Here is a 16812-nt window from a genome sequence, read left to right as displayed (position 1 = left end):
AGAAAGAGGAGAGTGAGCAGCTGCTCCTCTCCGCCCCCGGGGCTGTTGCACCGCAAGGCTTCGCTTCAGTGGCTGCTGGGGGAGCTCCAGGCCTCGGTCCGGCCAAGGCCGCCAACCCCCTGCACAGACAGGCTTCCCAGTAGCATGCCACCGCTGATGGGCAGACAGTGGGGCTGGCACTGGTCCCAGACTGGAGACTGACCTTCATGAAAGGGGCTGGCACCCCAGGAACAGAGAAGGCTGTGGGGTCAGCATCCCTGAGCCCAAAGCTCAGCTCTGCCACCTGAGTGAGTCACTTTCCCTTCTGAGACTCAGTTCCTCCAACTCTGAGTTAGGTGGACAGCCCCTATGCCAAGCCACTGTGGGGAAGATTCATTGCAATTATAACAGTGGGCACCCAGCATGGTGTGGTGATGTCTACCCCACCACAGCAGGGTAGAAATCATAGCCAGTGGGCTGGGCACCCACAGCGAGCATCCACAGGGGCTGCAGTGCACAGTGTGGCCTGGGTCCCAGTCCCAGCCCCAGCTCTGCAACCTCTGAACTGGGTTTGTGAAATGAGGCCAGTATGGCCCTCATCACATGGCAGTTGTGAGGTGAGCTAACAGCAGGAAAGGGTGCTTGGCCAGGCTGAGCCCCTGAGACACAGGTGTTCTGTGCTGGGCCTTTGACAGGAGGGTGAGGGCAGGGCCACCTAAAGCTGGTGCGCTGCCCCTTACAGCAAAGAAAGGGTATCCACATTGAGTTTGTGGCTGCTGACAGAGCTTTCTGCTTGCTTTCTGGTGGATGTATGAAAGCTGATTTCCCAAACCGGGATGCTCACACCTCATTGGAACTCCTCCAGCCCAGGTGTCATCAAAGAGTAGATCCCTGCGCTCTTCATGGGTGTCCCCACTGTGTCCCAATGTTCCAGCCACCTATGCAGCAACCTCCAGATCTGAAAGTTCAGTGGCTTAAAACAAGAGGTCACCATCTCCTGTGAGCCCCAGGCTGGCTGGCGTCTCTCCTACTGCAGACAGAGGCAGCTGGGCCTGGAGCCCAGGGTGATGGCACCCTCACATGGCCACAGTTGGTGGCTATTGGCTGGGGGCTCAGCCAGGGAGGATCTCTGTGTGGCAGGGGCTTCTCCCAGCATAGCAGTGAGCTTCCTAGGGGGGGCATCTGAGGGTGGCTTCCCAGAATGCAGGAAGTTGAAACTGCTGGGCCAGTTAAGAGCTATATCCAGAAAGGACACAGCAGCACTTCTGGTGCATGCCATCGGTCACATCAGTCACAGCCCACCCTACGTCAAGGGGTTTCAGGGGCAAGGTGGAGAATGGGCCCCAGCTCTTGGTGGGGAGTGGCAAGGTCACTTTGCAGCAGAGCCGCAAAGGGAAGGGAGTGAGCACAGTGGCATCTTCGGAGAACCTGGTGTGCCACCCTAGTACCAAGCCTCCCTTCTCTGGGCTGAATTAAGTGGCTTTGCCTCCAGAAATAGCTTTATGGTTTTCTAGAACACCCTACTGCCTTTCTGACCGCACAACCTGTTTACTGACCAGATGGCTTTCCCATGGCTCAATCCGGGCTTTATAAATAAAGACTATCACATGTACGATCGCCGCGGCCTCAAGGTAGAGCGGCCCAGGGGCGTGTCTGGGTCTGCTGGTTTGCTGTGCTCCCCCCCACTGACCCCTGCATTTCCCGGTCAGACCTCAGCCGTCCGATCCTGGCAGGAGGAGGCAGCTGGCCGGCTTCGTCTCCCAAGGGAAGAGCCTAAAATCCTCTCCGAGGAGCTGTTCCAGTATCTAAACCCATTTTCTGCCTCAATAAGTAGAGTCCAGGCCAGTGGTTCCCAACCTGGCGACCAACAGGGGTCGGGGTGCCTTCAAATTCTTCCTGATACGGAGTAAAACAAAACAGGAGCTAGCACCACCGTCGCTGCCCGCGGCTGAGCGAGCTGGCCAGACGGGCGGTTCTCTTTACTTTGGGCTGCAGTTATGGCCCCTTGGCCAGGACCCTGGCTGTGTCAGACTGATCAGAAGATGCAAGTGGTGGACATTGAGGGCTCCAGTTAATTTTTTAATTGGGAAAACCAGTGAACTATGTCTTAGGTCCAGTCGGCTGGAGAGGTGAGCTCTTCCATATCAAGGGATCATGGATGAAAACCTCAGTGGCCAGAGGGGGCACTACCTTTCCTAGCCCTGTTCCCCTGGGTAAATGATTATCCTCTGACCCCAGCCACTTCATCTGTAAAATGGGACAATAGCGGCCCACTATTGTCAAGGGTTGGGTGAAACAACCTCCAGGAAGTCCTCAATCCCCAGCACGAGGCACATAGCAGGGGCCAGCTCCACAAGAGGCTTCTCCCTTTCTTGGTTCCAGGAAGTATGGGAGCTGCTGGCACTGTGAGCCGGGCATGCCCCTTTACTGTCCCCTGTGCCAGTGCTGGGCGGGCACACCTGGGACAGCAAGAAGTGCCGGGAGCACTGTGGTCTTCCCTCCTTGTAGGTGGGGCCACGAGGTGAGGGTTCTGGCTGCCTGAGGTCTGACCCAGTACTAACATTGGGTCCAAGAGTTGGGGATTTGGTGCTGCATAAGAAAGACTGTGTGGTCCTTCATCACCCTTTTTCTTTTAACTTTTTACTTTAGGTCATCGTAGTTTCCCATAGAGTTGTAATAAATAATACCCCCACATGCCCCTCATCCAGTTTCCCCACAATGGTGACATTTTGCATCCCTGTAGTAGTACAGACATGTAGTACAGTCTCACAAACAGGACACTGATTCAATCCACCAGCATTTCAGATTTCACCCTCTTTACTCAAGTGTGTGTGTTTAGTTCTGTGCGATTTTATCACACATGTAAGTTCGCATAACCACCACACAAAGATCCCTCGGGCTACCCTTTCCTAGCTACAGTCAACTCCCTCCCCACCTCATCCCTAACCCCTGGCAACCATTAATCTGTGTTCCATCTCTGTAACTTCGCCACTTCAAGAATGTCGTGTAGATGCAATGGTGCAGTATGTAAGCTTCTAAGATTCGCTCTTTTAATTTATCCTAATTCCCTTGAGATGCATCCAGCTGTGGCATGTGTCTGTCTATACTTGCTCCTTTCTATTTCTTGCTGAGCACTGGGCCATGATCTGATGTGCCTGAGCTGGTTGGCCATTCATGTCCTGGAGGTCATTTGGATTGCTTCTAGTTTGGCGCTATGACAAATAAAGCTGCTATGAGCCTCCAGGCACAGGTTTTTGTGTGAACGTAAGTTTTCATTCCCCTGGGACAAGTGCCCAAGAGTGCCCGTCCATCACTGCAGGAGCTGACCAACCAAGAAGGGCTTTCAGGAGGCACTGGGTCCCTTTTCCAGGAGGAAGGGGTCTAGTGCAGAGGCGTGTCTCATCTCTCATCTGGTGCCACAGCCAGGCCCTGTCGGCCTCCAGTGCTTAAGTGTGGGGAGCTGTCCCTCCATGTGGCGTCCAAGAAGCCCAATAGTAAAGCTCTGTCCTCTGAGCCTGCTGGGCTGGGGAAGGGGAAGGTCCTGCACTGCCCGTCTGAGGAAGTCCCTCTGGAGATGGGAACCCGCTCTGCTCACCCTCAGTCATGCCAGGCCCCATCTCTTTCAGGGAGACCAAGGGCAAGAAGGAGCTGCTGGGCCTCCGGGGCCCCCTGGATCCCCTGGGGCCCGGGGCCCTCCTGGTGACACTGGGAAAGATGGCCCCAAGGGAGCACAAGGCCCAGCGGTAAGAGCGGGCATGGAGCTGGACCACCCGGGATGCGGTCTGCACCAACCAGAACCCCAAACCCTGATCCCAGAACAGCCCAACCCAGCCCTGTCCCTGGTCCAGAACTGCACCAGCCCTAACCCGAACTCCCCAGACCCAGACCTGTACCCCATTCCAACCTTAACCTCTAATGTTAACCAGGTCCCTAACCCCAATGAAATCCCTGACCCCAAATCCTGATCCACACCCCCATTTCTGACTACTACCAGACCCTAACTCTGACCCCTATAGACCCTGACCCTGACTCCAAACCCAACCCTCACCCTACACTCTAACCCCAAGGAGACCATAGACCCCAAGCCTGACCTTGGTTGCCATCTCAGTCCCAGCCCTAACCCTGACCCTGGGACCCACATGTGGGCTCTTTCTCTGCAGATCTTTATCGACCTCTGTTCCTCCCTCCCTCCCTCCCTTCCTCCCTCCCGGCCTCTCTCTCTCCATCCCCTCACACTCTCCCCTTGAGCCTCCTCAGGGTCCCAAAGGAGAGACTGGAGAAGACGGCAAGATGGTCAGTATCCAGGGCATGTCAGAGGCCTGGGCTGGCAGCACTGTGGTCCCACTCCCACCCGTGGAGGGGACAGGCCCCCAGGCCCGGCTGCACCAGTCTGCATGCCGGGGAGGGGGCCACAGTCCACTGCAGTGCTTCAGGGCACTGCAGCGCCCACCCTGTCTGAGGCCCAAGGAGTGGGAAGTCGGAGTCAGGCCCGGTTCCCAAGGCAGCCCTGCCCGGTTCTCTGCTGGGTGCTGCCCTGTATAAAACGGGGATGATAAGGAAGAAAGCCCGGAAGCAGCTGCCAGTATCACGTTGAACAACTTCTCTCTTGTTCCAGGGCCCAAAGGGAGCCCCAGGGCCCAAGGTGAGTGCTCCTCACCGCCTGCCTGCTACCCCAGGCCTGGCCGGGGGGAGGGTCTTCTCTCCCCCGCACCTACTGAAGCAGGGGCAGCAGGGGCAGGAGACTGGGTTCTGTGGCACTGGCAGGCTACTTCACCTCTTGGCCCTCGGCTTACTGATCCGCTAAATGGGGACATGATGGATCTCTGCCTGACTTTCCCCTGGGTTGTAAGGGTGAAATTATAAGACACCTTAGCTTTTAAAGCCCTCGCCAACATCTGCTGCCTCTTTATTTCCCTCCTTGAGCAGTGCCTACTGGGGCAGGAGGGGAGACTGAAGAACTGGAGCCCCTGGGCTGAGCAGGAGGACAGGATGGGGGCCACGCTGCATTTCACGGGCATCTGCTGCCAACCAGGGGCTTTCAGTGTGTTCTCTCTGATCCCCCGAGACGCCCTGAGGCTGGGGCATCCCATCCCCACTTCTAAGAGCAGTGACCTGGCCAGGGCCATTCAGCTCAGGCTTTGGTCAGGACGGAGTCCTAGACAGTCAGTCCCACTGCCCATGGGCACCCCTCCGAGGAGCTGGGGTCTCGGGGCTGAACCAGGCCTTGGCCATCAGGGCCATTTGGACCCAAGGAGCAGGCGGCCTGTGCCCAGGCCATGCTCTGAGGGCTCTGACCTCTGCGGCACCCCTGCTGGCTCCGCTTCAGGGTGAGCCTGGTGTTCCTGGAAAGAAGGAGAGGGCCTGTGGAGGAACTTCTTGGTGAGGGTGTGGGAAGTGGCTGGAGAGAAGAGCTGAGCCGGGGCTGGGGCGGGGCTGGGGCCTCCGCAGGGAAGGCAGCCTCCTCGCCAGACCGGATCCGCACTGTGCAGCCCTTCTGTCCTCTGTCTCTGAAGCCAGGAGCTCATTCATTCATTTGCTCATTCACTCATTCTTCCCTTTCCTCAAACACATCAAGTCTGCCCCCACTTCAGGGCCCAGGACAATGGTTCTCAAAGGGTGGTCCTGGGGCCAGCAGGATCAGAATTACTGGGGGCTTGTTAGCCATGCACATTTGGGGACCCACCCTGGACCCATTGAATCTGAGACATTGGTGTGGGCCATTATTATAGTGTGATTTATAATAAAAAAATATGTATTTGCTCTTGGCCCCATTGCTAGTACTGAGCTCCTAAAACCCTCGGAGTTTCCCAAGTGTTGAGCTGCAAAGGTGTCTTTGGATAATGAAGTGACTTTTAGACCTCACCTAAGGATGGAGGCTGGTTGCCAGTGGAGCCAACTTTGTGAATAGTTGGAAAGGGTTGGAAATTTTAGTCTCACCCTGACCTCCAGGGAAGGGAGAGGGGCTAGAGATTGAGTTCAATCACCCACGACCAATGACTTAACTTATCATGTCTCTGTAATGAAGCCTCCATAAAAACCCAGAAGGACAGGTCAGAGGGCTTCCAGGTTGGTGACTACAAGGTACAGGGAGAGTGGCGTGCCTAGAGAGGCATGGAAGCTCCACTCCCCTTCCCCGTACCTGGCCCTCTGCATCTCTTCCATCTTCCTGTTCCTGAGTTATATCCGTTTATAATAAACCAGTAATCTAGGGAGTGAAATGTTTCTCAGAGTTCAGGGAGCCACTCTAGCAAATTAATCAAACCCGAGGTGGGAATCGGAACCTCCCATCTATAGCCCGTTTTTTGGAAGGACAGGTGTCCACCTGGATTTGCAATTGGTGTCTGAAGACGATCTGTTAGGACTGAGCCCTTAGCCTGTGAGATCTGATGCTATCAGAATCGGGCTGAACTGTAGGACACCCAGCTGGTGTGGGAGCAAGGCTTGGTGGCCTGGAAACACCCCCACCCCGCCCCTCGTCAGAATTGGTGACCAGAACTTTCTGCCGTGGTGGCTCTCTCTTCTCAGGGGGATGATGGGAGTCCAAGCCAGCCAGGGTTCCCTGGACCCCCAGGGCCCAAGGTAGGTGCACGCCCCTCCCCGAGAGGCCCCTCTGCCCCTATCCTAGGCCCAGTTACCTGGCAGAGCCACACTCTGGCCCTTCCACACCCTGGGGTGTGCCCTGGCTCCCGGGCAGGCCAGAGAGAGGCCGCAGGAAAGCCTGGGCCCCCCTCACCAGTGGGCCTGCCAGCTCCTCCAGGCCACTTGACATCCCTCACACCCTCAAATCCTCCTGGTTCCCCTCTTGGGTGGCCCCACTCTCTGCCCTGTGCCCAAGTCAGGAACTGGGTGTCATCCTCATTTCCCCAACCCATCTGGAGAGCCACCAAACTCTTGGCCAGCCTGCCTCCACATGTCTCTAGAGCCCCTTGGCTACCCCAGCTCTGCACCGAGACCCAGATGGGAAGGGGGCTGTGGTCCTAACTTACCTGGGTGGGGAGTCCTGAGGTCCATGCCCCCCACCCTGGTGGGCTCAGGCACTTTCCCCAGGAACCTCTCGAAGCGCACAGACCCAGGTGGCCCCTAGTCTGCCCCCGGTTCATACCGCAGATGTCTCTGTTGCAGGGCGAGCCGGGCAGCCTGGGCCCTCGAGGAGAGAATGGTGTGGATGGCACCCCAGGCCCAAAGGTGATGTCACAGGGCACTGTTCAGACCAATGCCTCTGTCACAGGGAGATGTGGCGTCACTGCCAGTTTGCCCTTTTAAGTGCGAAGTCTCGGGATGGCCTGGGCTCCAGGGTCTCACTGGACTGGCAATCAGAAGCTGCCTGCATGTGGGCATTTGGCGGTGGGTCTGGGTGAGTGACCAGGTCTCCACCAAGGCCCAGCACTTCAGCAAAGCCCCCGTGTGCCTGGTACTGGGCCCCAGTGACTTGTCGCTACACAAGGTGGGGTCAGTGCAGGGTCTGGGGGCCCTGCCTCCAGGAGGCGTGTCCCAGAGCCACCGGTTGCATGTGTCGGGCCCTTAGGGCCCCAAGCTCCTTCGGGAAGAGGAGCCTGGAAGGGGCCTGGGAACCTTCGGCTTCGGCCCTGCGCAGCTGACTGCAGCCTCACATCTCCGCAGGGGGAGGCCGGCCAGCGAGGCGCCGATGGAGCCCCAGGGCCACGGGTAAGCAGTCTCCCTCTGGCCTTGCCCACGGGATCCAGGGACCTGTTCCTCCAGGAGCCCCTGACCTCAGGAAAGCAGTGGAGCTCCAGGAACTGGGAGTCTTCTTTTTATAATAATTCGCTAGTGATTTTTTTCATTTTTAATCTCATAATACATGCTTTTGGTAAAATGTTCCCATATGGATATGTGAAAATAAGAGCCTCGGCCTCTCCCCTGTCCTCCTCCTCCCCAGGTGAGTGTGGGCCCTCCTAGAGTTTTCTTGGCACAGTCACACATAGACCCCTGATTTGTCACATAGGGTGTTACCCTACCCCTGGGGATGCCGCGCCGCACATCGCAGTTCATCCCTGTCTCCTGAGCACAGCCACCCTGGCTGGTCCCAGATCTTTTGGGACGATCCCCAATCAACACACCTTTAGGTCGACATCCAGGATCCTATTCTCAGCTCTGTGACCTGAAGCAGTCATGTGTCACATCCCCTTATGCTCCCGGAAGCTGCTTTCATTCTCCAAAATATGGGTCTAAGCCAGAAGCCCAGGTGCGCAGGTGGCCAGGATTGGATTAGGTGCTGAGTGTGGGGATTCTATGTGAACTATACAGTTCTGTGCAGCCATGACTGCGCAGGCAGCTGACAAATGAGCCCTGGCCTGGGTCTCTATGCCATCTGCAGGGGGACGTGCCATCTGACCAAGGTGCTGGCAGCCCCTCAGCAGACAGAAGCCTTGGGGTGGAGCTGAGGGTTGAGAGGAAGGGCAGGCCAGCAGCAGCATGCTCCACATGACAAGTGGGGGTGGACACGCAAGTGTGCACATGTGGATGTATGCATGTGTGCATGTGTGGGCACGGGCAGATGTGTGCTCCTGCCCAGGACCGAATGAGAATGTTAGTGCATGGCACAGGCAGCCTCTCCGCCTCCACCAGAGGATGGGAAATGGAGGCACAGGGGTAAAATCCAATTAGCACATTTTTTTTATTAAGGTATTATTGATATACACTCTTATGCAGGTTTCACATGAAAAAAACAATGTGGTTACTACATTCACCATATGATCATGTCCCCCCCACACCCCACTGCAGTCACTGCCCATCAGTGTAGTAAGATGCCACAGAGTCACTATTTGCCTTCTCTGTGAAAACTAGCATATTTTTTTTAAGCTGGCACATCTTTTATTGGCCTATACAGTGTTTTGGAGGGTTTGGGTGTTTTTCTTTATTTGCTAACATTTAAAAATCTGAAGAACTTCACATCCAAATTTTACTTTCCATCTTCCCTGGAGAACTCAGCCCAAGGGCCTCAGGGGGCTTCACTTCCCACCTGAAGGTGCACACAGACCAGGCAGGCCGTGCTCCTCACCTGGCCCGGGCCCCCCTTCCCTCCCGTGTGCCGCCTGCCTGGGCCCTGGAGTGTTTTCTCAGTGAGCCGGGATGCCAGGGCCTGAGTACACATCCCACCAGGCCATAGCTGAGCCCATGCATGCATTCATGCTTTGGTGCAGGCCAGGCTACTACGCTCCGTGGGTGAAATACAAAAGCATCGACCATGGCTCTTCCCTGAACTCTCACTCTTCTTCCTACTCCAGGGTCCCCCGGGCCTCAAAGGAGAGCAAGGAGACACCGTGGTGATTGACTATGACGGCAGGATCTTGGACGCCCTTAAGGTAGCATTGCTGGTAGGACCAGGATACACCCTTGTCCTTTCTGGAGGGAATAACCACTTACTTTGTGTATTAGTACCACACTTCTTTACATAAGGGACCGGGATCAGCTTAGCACAAACACCTCGACTGCACCATGTGCCTGATGAGGGAACGGTGCTGGGTCGACACTCACACGGTGCTGAGAGCTGCTGTGAGTGTGGCCCGTGTGGCCCTGAGCTCCCCAGAGGCCAAGGCAGAAAGGGAAGCTCCCTTGTTAAGGGCAGGAGGCAGAGCATTTCCTGGGGCCCGGTCCCAGCCAGGCCCCCCGGAGCCTTCTCCAGGGAACACCGGCTAGAGAGCTAGGTCTTCTGGCAGCTCTCAGGGATGATGAGAGTGGCAGGGCCTGCCCAGGAGCCTCAGGAGATGTGTGGTCTGAGTCCTGCCTGGTGACTGGCGAACTAGCAGAGAGAGAGGCTGGGCGCCAGCTGGCCACAGGTACCAGGAAAATGAACTGATAGGGGGTAGGGAGGGGGTCATCAGAGACCAGACTGGGCCCCACCTGCCCCTGCCTGAGCTTCGATTCCAGTCATCTCCCCCGGCTCCCAGGGAGGCAGCCGAGGCCCTCCCCAGGCCTGAGGGCGTCGTGCACACGCGCAGTGTGTCCTAGACTGGCTGGGAGCCCCTTCGAGAAGCTCTGAGGGCAGGGGAGTGGGAAGCAGATTTGTCACGCCAGACTGTAATGACGACTCCCCATGGGCAGCGGGCTGCAACCGCTGGCTTTTGAGCAGAGAGGTGATATTAAAAACACATACTGGGGGAAGGTAGCTGGGGGTGGGGTAGAAGGTGAATGAAGGTGGGGAGGCAGGCGCTGGGCCTGGCCCAGGGGAGGGTGGGTGGAACAGGAAAGATAGTAAGACCAGGGACATCCCAGGGGAAGCACCAGCAGGAAGGGGCAGGTCGGGGAGAGGAGGTGGAGCTTCACAACCGCCTCCCGCTCAAGGTCCTGCCAGGGTGAGTAGGGGACTTGAGCTCGCTGGGTGGGGGCTCAGCAGGGGGCAGCCGTCAGGAGGGGGCGTGAGTCAGGAGGGTGACGGTGAGCCGTGGTGCGCAGGCAGCCTGCAGGAGCCAGGTCAGGATGGAAGCCTGGGAGTGGGCTCGGACTAGAGACACCCAAGGCGCTGTCCTCACCCTGGGACCAGCAAGCAGCAGGCAGTAGGGCGACAGTCAGCAAGCCCACAGGGCAGGCAAGGAGGGCAGTGTGGGCCATTGCTGGGGGTACAATTTTTGCATGGCCTTGAATGCCAGGAAGGGGGTTATGACTGCTTCAAGAATCAGTAGGGAGCCACTGCAGGATCTTGAGCAGGAGAGTGTTGTGAAGAAAATCTATATTTGGGGGATACTAGTTCTAAGGGCAGGATTCTGGACCTGTGGATTCAGAGACCAGACTGGGCTCCACCTGCCCCTGCCTGAGCTCCCTGCCTGGGAGCTCCTGAGATGTGAGCACTGAGATTCTGTAGCAGTAAACACTGTGGTGGCTTAACCAATGCCTGGTGCCACCTCCCTGGCCTCCCGCGCGATAGGAGGGCATGACCTGACTGGGCAGGCAGTGGGCTGTAAAGCCCTTGACCCCGCTGCCGCCCAGCAGGACAGGGTCCTTGCACCGGGTGGTGGGGGGGGGGCTGGACTGGCAGTGACCAGGAGGCCCTGTGTGAGCACTGACCAACCTGACTTTCACACACAGGGTCCCCCCGGGCCACAGGGCCCCCCAGGGCCCCCAGGGACCCCCGGAGCCAAGGTCAGTACACATGTAGCTGTGTGGCCCCCGGCCCTTTGTCTCCGGGGCACGCCTCCCCTCTCCTGTCTGCTGATTCCGCCTTTGCCTCTCTCCCCCCACATCCTGGTCTGCCTCTGGGAGCTCAGAGAAAGTGGCCCTGCCCCCTCCTAACCAGGCTGGATACCTTCTTCTAGGCCTTCGCTACTCCCTAGGAAGCCTCGTCCACACACGCCAACCCATAAATCAGCCCCTCGTGCCATCACAAAGTCCTGTGGATCACGCAGCCGTTCCTACGGCCTCGCCTTGTCCTTCACATCCTGCCCGCTTGGCTCAGGAGAAAGGGCCCAAGACTTTGAGATCAGGGGCGGTCTGGTCCCAGCTTTAGTCCCTGGGCTGTGTGGCCTGGAACAAGTCATTTAACCCTCCAAGCCTCAACCTCTACATCTGTAACCTACCCGCCTATAGATAATAATAGCCCTGGGCTGCATCTGACCTAGGGACTGAGGAAATGGAGGAGAGGAGGGCGCTGGCACAGAGCTGGGCTCCCAGTGGTCACCTTCCTGGGGATCCAACCTCAGGGACCCCGCCTGGGGACAGTGCCCTGGTCGGGAGAGGCAGCCCAGCCGCAGACCCCCCCTTGGAGGACACAGGAACCTTTTCTCACTGTCTGTTCCCTTCCAGGGCGAGCTCGGATTGCCTGGTGCCCCAGGAATTGATGGAGAGAAGGTCTCTGGGCCTTTCATTTCCTTGGTGACACTGGTGCCTGTGTGTGTGTGTGTGTGTGTGTGCGCGCGCGCACGTGCATGTGGAAAACACCTGGAATAGTGCCTGGTACAGTGCAGCAGAGGAGTCTTCCAACATTAGTCGTGGTATTTCTGTCATTGTTAGTATTACTGTGTGAGCCTGCCAAGCCACAGAGTGTCCATGCGTGACACCTGAGGGTCGTGGGCCTGCCTTTAGCCCTGAGTGCCCAAGTGTGGCCCACCTTGGACATACGCAGTTGGTTGCAGGAGGGATGCAGCAGTGGGAAGGGTGGCTGGGTAGCTGGTTGGTTCTGTGTGGGTGTTGGGAGCTCCTGAGACGTGAGCACAGGTGGCTGTCCAGTCCCACCCACTTGGCCCTCTGCCCCCACCCAAGCCAGCACCCCTGTGGGCAGTGGGGCAGGCGTGGGGGCCCTCTCCGTCTCCACCCAGGTCCCTCAGTGCATCTGCCACCTGGACTGGAGGCAGTTACCCATGAGAAGGAAGTGAGGGTCTGGCCCAGCCAAGACTAAGTTCTGGGGACCCACCAGAGTGAGGAGGGGAGAATGCCTACTGAGCCCACTGACCTCCTGTTCTTGTGGCTTCCAGGGTCCCAAAGGACCAAAAGGGGACCCAGGAGAGGCCGGGCCACGTGGACCCAAAGGGGAAGCAGGCGAGATGGGTCTGTCAGGCCTCCCGGTAGGTGGCCGAGCATGCCCTAACTACTTGCCCACCACAGTCCCAGGTAAACATGCGCCCACCACTGCAGCTGCTGGGGGCTGGGGCCTGCAGTCTCAGCCCAGCCCAGGTCACCAGGCCTTGGAAAGGAAGCTCTGGCCTCCAACCCCGTGTGGCTCAGACTCTCTCAGCTTCTGTTTCCTCTCCCATAGAAGGACCTGCCACCTGCCTCCCAAGGCTTCTGCAAAGATGAAATCAAGGAGGCCTTGCCGGTGGAAGCGATTAGCAGGCAGTTAGGCTGCAGGCTCTGCCTGCCTGGGTTTGCATCCTGCCCATCTTCTACTGACTCCAGGGCCCTGCCCAAGTGTCCTCACCTCTAAATAGGGAGAAAATATCCACGTCCTAGGGGCACACAGACAGCTGAGAATGGTGACTGGCAGGTGGTATATACCCCCTCACTGTCTGTGTGCTCTTACGGCTGCTCAGGGCCTGGTCTGGAGGAGCTTTGGCAGCAAGCGTCCACCAGGAGCCACCACCTCACAGCCACTGTCCATCCAGCCAGAGAGGTGGTGTCAGGTCGTGACTCCCCGTCTTTGCTTCCAGAGCCCCTGGTCACCCGCCCTGCCCCCGGGAAGCAGTTTCACAGCTGTTAATGTGCTCCCCAAATGCCCACTGTGCTGCATTGGGCCGTGATTTGGCGAACGCTGATTAAAGCTGCTGCTGGGAGCCCTGCGGGGAAGGGAGCTGTGGGTGCCCGTGCTGGCAGACACCAAGGGCTGAATGCCATCCTGTCCTGCAGGGTGCTGACGGCCCCAAGGGGGAGAAAGGGGACCCTGCATCTGACAAACTAAAGGAGAGCCTGGTAAGGGGGCTGCGGAGGACTGGGGTCTCCCCACACCACCCAGCCCCACCGGCTGGAGCCCTGAGCCTCGGGACAGAGGGCCGCCCGGCTGGACCGGGCACGGGGGGAGGGGAGGGGTGGGAGCGCCTCGGCTACACCTTCCACCCGAGGCCCCTCCGAGAACCCAGGAGCCAGCCACTGGGCCCCCTCCCAGCAGCGCCCTCCCGGGAGCAGGAAGGAGCCTCGCCCAGTGGCTCTGGGTCTGGCACCTGTTGGCTCCCCCAACATCCCAGCAGCTCAGGAGTGGGTGGGTGAGATGGGACAGGGCAGTGGGTGACTAATCCACCTCTGACCCCTTCTAGGCCCAGGTCATAGTGGAGCCGGGGCCCCCCGGCCCACCTGGCCCCCCAGGCCCCACGGTAAGAGTGTTTGGCTTGAAGTAACTGGGATATAAGAGGGTGGTGAGCCCAAGCCCCAGAGCTGTGCCCCAGGGGAGGACAGGATCACCCTGCGGGAAGGAGGCGCATCAGGGGGGAGGGCAGAACCTAGGCTGGGCTGGGGAGCCCCAGAGGCCAGGGCACAGGACCAGTGAGTGCCCTGTAAGCCCTTCCGGCCACTGCAAGAGGGCCCTGGCTCCGAGGCCTGGACCCAGCTCTTGTGGCATTTATGACCCGCTCTCTCCTTCTCCAGGGCCTTCAGGGAATCCAGGGTCCCAAGGTGAGTTCTGGGGCATAGGTGGACACCCCCTAACTCACTGCGAACCCTCAGCCTGGATGCTTCCAGAAAGCCTGGCTGATGGGCAAATGGAGGGCCCCACACTCAGCCCCGAACTGCCCTGTGCGTACCCGGGGCCTGCACATTCCAAGTCCCCCAGAGGGAAGTCCCTGGCGCCTGGGGAGCTGGGGCCTTGACCCCCGCACGTGGGGCTCTGCTCTCCCATCAACCCTCTCTGTCCTGGGCCCCAGCGCCCTGCCTCCGCCTCCTGGCCCTATGCCTCCCCTTGCTTGCCCCCTTCTCCCACCACTACCCCGACTGTCTCTCAGCCGACCACAACCTGGACACGACAATGTCATGTCCTCTGCTCCTAAAGCAGTGAGTGTGGCCTGCCCCAGGCCCTGCACCAGGGACTCCTTGAGACAAAACAAAGGGGCTGCTTCTGGCTCCATTCTGTCCCAAGAACTCCCCAGATCTTATTTTTGGAAGAGGCCGCTGCTGTCAGGAAAGGGCCCAAGGCCGGGGCTCAGAAACCCCACTAGTATTCTGCCCTACCACTTCCCGGCTGTGTGGTGGGCCTGCCCCTCTCGGGGCCTCTCTTTCCTCATCTGTGAAACAGGTGGGACCATAACCACCTTCCATGATCACTGAGGGAGCCCATGTGAGGGAAAAGGTAAAATGCAAACGCCCATGGCTCATCCTGATTATCTGCACAGGAAGGAAGTTGGGAGCAGGCCTGGCAGAGCCTGTAGTCTGTCCCTCTGCCCAGCACACCCCACCTCCCACTCAGGCCCCAAGCTTTCCTGTCCTGCTGTCTGGCTGACCCCTTCCCCCTGACCGATGTCTCCTCTTTGTCCCCAGGGCTTGGATGGAGCAAAGGGAGAGAAGGGTACAGCAGGCGAGAGGGGTCCCAGCGGCCTGCCCGTGAGTGTCATGAGCCCTGTCTGTCCTTAGAAGCATTAATTTCTGTAACTGTCATGCCTCTTGACCCATTCCTTTTCCATTCAGGGGCCAGCTGGCCCACCAGGCCTTATTGGGCTGCCAGGAACCAAAGGAGAGAAGGTAACCACCCTCCTTTAAAGCTCTCTTAAGTATGGCTGTTACATGTCCATGGTGTCACTCAGTCATGGGGCCCAACCCCTCCACCTCACTAGTCCCAGGGCCAGAATCCAGGCTTATGGACGCTTACAAGGCTGAACTTCCCAGCGCTCCCTCCCCAGCCCCTCACATCTCTACTCTCTCTCCTCAGGGAAGACCTGGGGAGCCAGGACTAGATGTAAGTACTTCATCCTTCACTGTGATCAGGTCTGTTTGGCTTGGATGTGACCCCCTTCCCCAGGGCTAGGACTGCAACTGAATGGTTCCCCCTATGTCTCAATTCCAAGTCCAGTTCACAACCCAGAGTAGGTATTGATGGATGGATGGATGGATGTTTGGATGGAAGATGGTTGGAAGGCTGATGGGTGGATGATGGACAGAGAAATGATAGATGAACAGATGATAGCTGGAGGATGAATGGATGCTGGATGGATGGATGATGAATGGATGGGTAGATGATGGATTGATGGATGGATGAATGATGGATGGATAGATGGATGGGTAATCGATGATGAATGATGGAAGATGGATGGATTGATGGGTCATAGATGGATGGATGAGTGATGGATGGTGGAGGATGATGGGTGGATGAATGGATGGATGGGTGGGTGGATGGATAATGGATAGATGATGAATCATGGATGATGGATAGATAGATGTAGGATGGGTGGGTGGTAGACGAATTGATGGATGATGGGTGGGTGATGGATGGATGGATGGATGGATGGATAGACGGATAATGGGTAGATGACAAATGGTGTAGGATGGGTGGGTGATGGATGGATTGATGGATGATGGATGGATAGATGTAGGATGGGGTGATAGATGCATTGATGGGTGATGGATGGATTGATGGATGATAGGTGGATAGGTACATTTGTACATTGGGGCTTTAATTACGGAGGTAACAGAATGATGACACAGAGGCCAATGCCCTTGAAAGTAGAATGTATTACATTTCCCGAGAAAAGAGGACCCACCACGCTAGCAGGGCCACATGGGGAAGCACCAGGTTTGGTTGGGAGCAGAGAGGAGTAGAGGAAAGCCTGCCCTACTGGGTTTTCCTCAAGGAAGGCAAGGCAGGCAGAGTGAACAATGTAGGACTGGCTCGCTTGAGCAATCCTGGTGGGCTCCAGGCTATAAGGTGGTCTCTAGTGTCCTGGCACTTGGCCCTGGGATGACTTTGAACAGTGAAAGTATGGGCTTGGTGTGTGAGAGGTAGACAGAAAGGGTGGCTGGGGGGATTGGGTGGTTTGCATATGAAAGGCATGCACCCAGACTAGCTCTTTGTTATCTCTAAGAATTGGCTACCCCTGAGAAGAACAGACTCTCCCCAACCAGAAAACTTTTTAGGATACAGAAAATACAAAACATAAAAAGAGGAAAACACATCAAATCTGTTTCTCTGTGCCCAGCATCCAGCCCATAGCTCAGTTCCTAATAGATTCTCAGAAATGTTGGTTGGACAGATGGATGGACTGGTGGGTGGGCGAACAAGAGACTGAGCCAAAGCAGAGAACATCTTGGCCCATCAAAGATGGTGACTAAACCTCCATGGGTCCCTGTCCCCAGCCAAGCCTGGGCTGGTGCTAGCTGTATCTGTGACGTGAGGGAAAGCCCTTGCTAGCAGCTCTGCCTGAGGGCTTTTGTCCAGAGACACCAAAACTGGTGCACTGCAGAGGAAGC

The 16812-nt window shown here is 57.4% G+C and overlaps 1 protein-coding gene across 1 annotated transcript in view; it reads left to right on the top strand.

Annotated features, from left to right (window-relative positions):
• The window catches only part of COL23A1 (collagen type XXIII alpha 1 chain), a 303660-nt gene that overhangs the window by 283007 nt on the left and 3841 nt on the right, over positions 1-16812 (top strand). Inside the window, exons 9-24 of the mRNA XM_057490798.1 lie at positions 3606-3722; positions 4237-4272; positions 4595-4621; positions 6505-6558; positions 7102-7164; positions 7600-7644; positions 9225-9302; positions 11023-11076; positions 11737-11781; positions 12405-12494; positions 13273-13335; positions 13677-13733; positions 14005-14031; positions 14890-14952; positions 15037-15090; positions 15278-15304. Coding sequence (XP_057346781.1) covers positions 3606-3722; positions 4237-4272; positions 4595-4621; positions 6505-6558; positions 7102-7164; positions 7600-7644; positions 9225-9302; positions 11023-11076; positions 11737-11781; positions 12405-12494; positions 13273-13335; positions 13677-13733; positions 14005-14031; positions 14890-14952; positions 15037-15090; positions 15278-15304 — 900 coding nt within the window. The remainder of the gene's footprint in view (positions 1-3605; positions 3723-4236; positions 4273-4594; positions 4622-6504; positions 6559-7101; positions 7165-7599; positions 7645-9224; positions 9303-11022; positions 11077-11736; positions 11782-12404; positions 12495-13272; positions 13336-13676; positions 13734-14004; positions 14032-14889; positions 14953-15036; positions 15091-15277; positions 15305-16812) is intronic.

Source organism: Manis pentadactyla, chromosome 13 (genome assembly GCF_030020395.1).
Source record: "Manis pentadactyla isolate mManPen7 chromosome 13, mManPen7.hap1, whole genome shotgun sequence".
NCBI classification, from domain to species: domain Eukaryota; kingdom Metazoa; phylum Chordata; class Mammalia; order Pholidota; family Manidae; genus Manis; species Manis pentadactyla.
Note: the sequence above shows the minus strand (reverse complement) of the source record. Positions and strands in the feature narration are given on the sequence as shown.